The sequence below is a fragment of the Nestor notabilis genome, unplaced genomic scaffold (genome assembly GCF_000696875.1).
Source record: "Nestor notabilis isolate BGI_N333 unplaced genomic scaffold, ASM69687v1 scaffold8410, whole genome shotgun sequence".
NCBI classification, from domain to species: domain Eukaryota; kingdom Metazoa; phylum Chordata; class Aves; order Psittaciformes; family Psittacidae; genus Nestor; species Nestor notabilis.
In genome coordinates, this window is record NW_009909653.1 from 60,857 (window position 1) to 67,607 (window position 6,751).

The following is a 6,751-nucleotide window of genomic DNA, read 5'->3' on the forward strand; positions in this document are numbered from 1 at the left end:
TGTAGAGAATCAGGATGAAAACACAATCTTTTTTAGAGATGAACCTTGCTGCTCTCCAGATCTTTTTTTCCCTTTGAGTGCCTGCCAATATATTTCCTCTACCACCTCTGTTTTCTTTACATCCCCAAAGGTATAAAACTCTTTCTAGTTTCTTTTCAAGCATTCCTCTTACAAACATTTTGAAAACCTGTCTTTTTCTTTCTATCCTATCCTTTTTTTTTTCTTTTTTCTATTAGAATGGGCCCTTCCATCCTAGTATTCCTATAATTGTAATCCTTGTAAAAACACGTATCATGGTACACCTGAAAAGGAAAAAAAACAACTATGTATGGGTAGTATTGTTCCTGGAAAACAGTTCGAAAATTTTAAATCCTGCATGTTGATCAAACCTAAAATCTGCCAATAGAAGCAAATTGTTCCTCATGGTCATACTACTGTTTACAAACAATACTCTTTAAAATGTTAATTGAGGTTTAAGGAAAGGTGCTTGTTTCAGGATTAGTTAAAATACTAATAGTACAAAATTAAACCTCTCTAATAGTGAAGTCTTTATTTTTTCACTTATATTTAAGTAATCATTACTCTTTCCATTTTGCATGTTTTGGTACAAAGACTACCTAGGATAATAAAATAAATTTCAGTTTCTCTATTAGCTACCAAATATGTTACAGTAGAAATGACCTGCATTTTTTTTTTTCTTTTTTCTTTTCATTTAGGCTTTACGCCCCCTGGGATGGATAGGTCATCTCCAGACAACAGTCCAGTCCATGGCCTATTACGTCAACCCTCCATTACAACAGGAGCCAACATCCCTATTATAACAGAGCTAGGTAAGGAAAGCTAATGTTTACCCTTTCATGTGTATTCTGATATCTATTCCCACTTTTCTTGTTATGCAGTCTCAGTAAAGTTACCTGTACTGTATCTTATGCTGCTGTTTTCTCTTCTGATAACTATTTTGAATTACTCTCTCTAACTAAATATTAGTAACAGTTGTTTCACTTTTTGTTGGAATTAATGAAACATATTTCTCTCATTCCTTTGGGTTTTCTCTATTTTCTTAAATAAACACTCTATCAGAGAAGATGCTTTTTACATGGTGTAATAAATAAGCAGGGATATTTGGGCTAAGGCTAGAAAAGAAAAAAAGTACAGTAAGTATGACCAGACATTTCCTGTGCATTTAATCAATAGTAAGAGGCCATTTGTTTATTTCTTCATGGTCCAGAACTGTTTAATCATGTGTAACCAAACTCTGTATAATAGCATGAGACATTTTACTCCTGAGAATACAATGATGGTAGGTAACCAGGCTCTGATTTCTACTCTAGCTGTGGGTATTTATGTTGTCAAGTGGTGTGATGTGAAGTGCAGAAGCTGTTCTGTTTTTTCATGGCAAATACAAACTTGATTTGTGGTCCTTTGTCCTTTTATTTTCTTTTTCAGTTTTATTTTTTAGAGCCTTACCTGTCTTTTTCCCTTACTTTATTCTCTTTCTGTACTTTCTTTTCCCCCTAAATACTTTACTTATTAGCTAAGCCTGGCAAACTTCTGCCTTTGGTTTCAATCAGTCAGGAAAAAAACAGTGGAACCCACATTCTAATGATAACTGAACTGGGTAAGAAGTGCCTTTTTCCTTCACATCACTGTCTTATTTTCTGTTGTTGTTCTTACTGTCATCAGCTTTTCCTTTATTTATCTGGCTGTATCAGAGGGGCTACCCTCATGGCACTGCTTTGAATGTGTTTTATTTGTGGTTCTGGTTGAAATTGACTGTCTTGTTCTGGCCTTTCTTAATGATTTTTTTTTTCACGCAGCATCAGTAAACCTTTGATCACACTCGTCTGACCTGCCGGCTGTTTCCATAGCACCTTCTCACCAATTCATTTTCTTTGGCCTGGGTCCCCACCTCCTGGGCCTTCCCTCCCCACCCACCCAGCCCCCCCACCAATTTTTCTCTCCTCTTCTCTCTTTTTCTCTTTTTGTTACCTCAGCCTGTTGTCAGTTTGGTGGACATACTTTAGCAATTCCACAGGAAGTCCAAGAAGAAGTAAAAGATAGCAGAACACACACACCCAGCATCATATTTTCCCTTAAGCTATTTGTTTGTTTATTTTGGAGAGATGGCGTTTTCTCAGAAGCTCAAGTTTTGAAGCTGTAAAAAAGCAGACAAGCTTCTGTGTTGCTCCCTCTCAATAGAAAGGTCTCACCAGCTTTTGTGAGCAGTGTTTGATGAGCATTTCCTGTGACACAGCACCACACATTTAAGCCTACCTCACCTAACCCAGAGACTTTAAGTAGAAATCCTAGAGTGCTAACCTGCATCAGAAAGATAAAGATATTGAGGATAAAATCATACATGCAGAATTCACATTAGATTTGTAGCAACTTGCAAACTGACACCACGCATGGCTAGCAAGCTGGTGTCAAAGTCAGGTGTTAGTATGTCAGATAAAAGTGGAAAGCGAATGCTACCATCAATAGTGCCTACTCTAAACTAGTACATTAAACTAAGGCACAAGGTCTTCAAAAAGTACATTTTGAAATGATATGTCAGGCTTTCAAATACTATTTTGCTCAAGAATCTAGAGAATAAATTGATAACCATTGTACAAAGAATGGAGTATTGTGAATATTGGTGTTTGCTAGGATGAACTTCTGGCTCCTGGGGCAGAGCACTTCTCCATTTACAATGCTGAAGTGTTATGTTTTTATGGTTACACCAGGGAGTGGGGAGGCAGGAATTTTAAATCCTGCTTCAGCTCAGGTCCTGACTGAGTGATCATGGCCAAGTACTCTTTCAATAGTGCTCTAAATGGAGGCTAACAATTCTTATCTCCATTAGACAGCTATTTGTGAGACTTTATCTATAGTTACTCATGTTTTGTAAGCTAAGCACTGCAAGCACAGTAATATATACAGGTTGGAAAAGGAGTGGATGGAAAATTAAACTATATAGGAAGGAAGATCTGAATAGAAGGCAGAAGGATTTCTAACCTAAGAAGTCCACAGCCGAAACCAGATCAAGTTAAAGGCAGCTCTGATGTTGTTTTCAAAGCTCACTGGGCTGGTTCAGGAGATGTGTTCACATGGGAATCAGAACACAGCCAACATGTGCAGTTTCAAATGCTGAAAAAGTTTTTAATTTACCTTCTTTGCATGGGAACTGAAATTAATTTGTCATTTAATAGGTTAAAGTGTATTTCAATGGCATAGCTAAGCAGTCTGTGCTTTCATGTCTGAGGAGGACTAATATGGAAATGCAGTATTTCATGAAATATGATACACTTGATACACTGATCTCAAGGAAACAACTACTTTTAGTGGAATGAGATGGAGGCAGAGAGCTTAACTCTGACAATGAAATACTAGAGCAAGTCTAAATGACAAATATTACTTTATTTGTGCTTTTTCTTTAAAACAGCCTGATGTAGATTCACGCTGGCTAATGTAGAATTTGTGGCTCAGGAACTGAAGTTATGGAGACAAATATTTGAACACAAGGCAGTGCTGCAAGAAAATAGCTGGAGTATTGCTCATTCATTCAGATAGATGCATGTTAACGGGACAGTTTATCCTCTTTTGAGCTCTAAGTGCATTAACAGCACCCCAGTAAGAATCACAGCAGCACATTTAACAGATGCCTGTGGGCTGTATTAGAGTTTTATGGACAGCCTTTATTTTACAATAGGGTTCTTACTTTGTATCTTGTGATAACATTTCACTGTACATGTATACAGCCTTAGCCACTGTATTCAACCAATACCAAGATTGTCTCAATATATGAAAGAGCACCATGTATCTCATTTTTGAGTGCAGGCAGCTGGTGCCATGAAGTTACTTTTATGCCAAAGGGATAGTCACTTCGTAAGAACAAGAGAGTCACTTCTTGTGAGCAAGATAATGATCAACAGATTTTTAAATGCACATTTTCACATCCATCTTGATTTCATTTTCAGTGACGTCAAAGACACAAGTCTGTGTTTCTAGACATATGCCGTTTCTTTTTCTTTCTGACTGTGTAATGTGTAAGGTCACATGCTGGTGACCCAGAAGCACCTTATGATTTGATTTTTATTATTATTTTCAGTAAATGATTCAAATGTTCAGTTCTTGGACCAAGATGATGATGATGATCCAGACACAGAACTGTATCTCACGCAGCCCTTTGCATGTGGAACCGCATTTGCTGTCAGTGTGCTGGACTCGCTCATGAGCGCAGTAAGCAGACAAAACCTTTTTCATTCCCTTACCTCAGACTTATTGTGAGAGTATGAAGGTGTAGTCTCTATTCCACTGGTTGTCAGGAAAAGACACTTTTCTCTTAGATGTCAGGAGAATTTCAGAACCTAAACTTGGTTATTTTTTAATTGGACACAGAGACCTTAGAACAACTGAGGTATATAGGACTACCATGAGTCCACAATTTTAAAATCAAAAAGTGTCATGTCAGGCTTTAGAGTATAATATTTTCCAAAAAATGTTGTCTCTTCCTCCTGAAACCCAGACCCAAATTCAGTGTGTTAGTCCCTATTCTTACCATTTATGTCAGACAACGTCAACCATGTTATATGCTTTTAATTTCCGGTAGCCATGAGAAATGCTCTGAGTACGAGCAATGGAAGACAGCGATAGAACTTTGTGAAAGCCATTGTAGGCATCACATGAACTTTACTTGTGTGAAGAGAGGTCCTCTTTTTGACACGAGTTGTCTTGTGAATCAAAACATAAGTGCATGCCAGAAACTGCAATTGGTGGCCTTTGGTTACATCTACATTAGGGTTTTTGATTTGCAGCCATAGAACAGTTTCAAAGCAAATGCCTCAGTCATACTCCTTTTCATCCTCCCTTGCTTCATACTGGCTAAGTTTTCAGACCAGTCTTGTGCCATACTAGATGTAGCAAGAACATAGTCTTTTAAAAATCTGAGCACAGGCTCTCCATGGAATAATATTCTATAGTGCTGGGAATCATCTGCTGTAAACCTCATACAATATTAGAAATGAGCAAACAGGTTTCCTTATAGAAGCAAAGTCTGACCTTCACCTAAATTCGGAATGAAGCTTTTTGCTTTTAAGAAAAAATCATAGTGAACTTTATTACTTAATATTCATATTTCATATTTATGTATCTGTATTTCATACATCTATTCCCTGCTTATTACATACATGTTTCATCTACAAATGAATAGTGACTGTTTACAGTGATGAATTTTTCTTCTAATGCAGTCTAGGAGTTTGCAATGAACTCAGAAAATACTTTTTTTTAATGTTATTGGCCATATTTTGCATACATGACAAATTCAGAAAACCTAAGCAAGCACACTCAAACTCTGTACCTTCTCTAATTAAAATCTCTCTATATAAAATATTTGGCTTTTTCATATTATATATGGGAATAGTTTAACACGTTCCAAATTATTAAAATGAGAGTTGTTTATCTACTCACACTACTAACTAAATTAATGTCCTTGAATGAATAGTTCAGTAGGGCACTTCCAGAATCTTGGAAAAAGTAAGGTTAATTCTTCTGATTGCCACTGGCATCACCACAAAAAGAGAGGAAAATGTTGTGGACACCATTGCTTTCTTGTGCAAAGGTGTATCATGTAAATAGTAGTGAGGCAATAAGAAATATGTAGAAAATGTCTTCAGAAATATTTACTTGGAACTCATCACATGATCCTCACAATATTTTCAGGTTTTTCTTGCTTTTATTAACTTTTAGTTTTTGACACCATGCCCCTCCACATCTGCAGTTCCTTTCTTACCAGTCTTTTTTTCAAACATTTTCACATCTAAGTGGTCATATGTCAGGGACAGTGCAGCCTGAAGCCAGAGAACTAAACGTGATAACAAGAGTAGAAAATTCTAACTTAGAAAAAATACTAATCAAAAAGACAAGCCAAAGGTACAGTCAGTTAGCATTGTTCACCATTTTATCTTTTCTTTCACCACTTTGCTGATCCGTGGCAGTGTTACTTCCTCTTTCATTCCTCAAAGGCCTTGTAAAGAGTTGGAAAAGTACAATTCTTTCTGACCCTTCAGAAAGTGTAAGATGTGTGAAATGTTTCCCCTTAACTATCCCTACTCTCATGGGAATGGTGTATTCTCCTTTCACTTCTCCAAGGAAAAGAGGGTTTCTCACACAAACTAATTTACTTGCACTATATTACCTCTTTTTTTTTTTTTTTTTTTGTTTCCTAGAGTACTCTTGTTTTTAGGGACCAGCTTCTGTATATCCTACCTGATTTAGAGCCAGTATTGGCAAACCGAAGCCCAAATCCTAACTAAATCGTGAGATTTGCGGTCAGGCTTTCATTCTACTAATTGTGCAGGAATTCTGCAAAAAGGAAATAATTCACACTATGCTGGCCTGTGCCAGCTCACTTGGGGACAAGGATATAGTTCATTATTTGATCCACTTAGTGATTCATGGTTTTTTATAGCTTAATTTTCATAGAAAATTCCAACTTATGATCTCTGTTGATATTACTGGAATGCAAATTCCTTACACAGTCTACCATACAAATATACAATGTGTGAACAGTGTGCCATTAAAAATGAATCCCTTCTTACAGTGGTGTAGTTTTATAATAAAACGTCTGTAAGAAAGATTAGCAAGTAGAATGATACCCACACACACACTATTCTTTCTGACTTGCAGGTAATTGGAAACATACGTATAGATCATAGAATCGTAGAATAGTTGGGGTTGGAAAGGACCTTAAGATCATCTAGTTCCAACCCCC

The 6,751-nt window shown here is 36.7% G+C and overlaps 1 protein-coding gene across 1 annotated transcript in view; it reads left to right on the plus strand.

Annotated features, from left to right (window-relative positions):
* Positions 1 to 6,751, plus strand: part of LOC104406521 (calcium-activated potassium channel subunit alpha-1) — a gene marked incomplete at its 5' end in the record, with an annotated part of 66,013 nt that overhangs the window by 40,538 nt on the left and 18,724 nt on the right. Inside the window, 2 exons of the mRNA XM_010015554.1 lie at positions 717 to 830; positions 4,091 to 4,221. Of these exons, the coding sequence (XP_010013856.1) occupies positions 717 to 830; positions 4,091 to 4,221 (245 nt within the window). The remainder of the gene's footprint in view (positions 1 to 716; positions 831 to 4,090; positions 4,222 to 6,751) is intronic.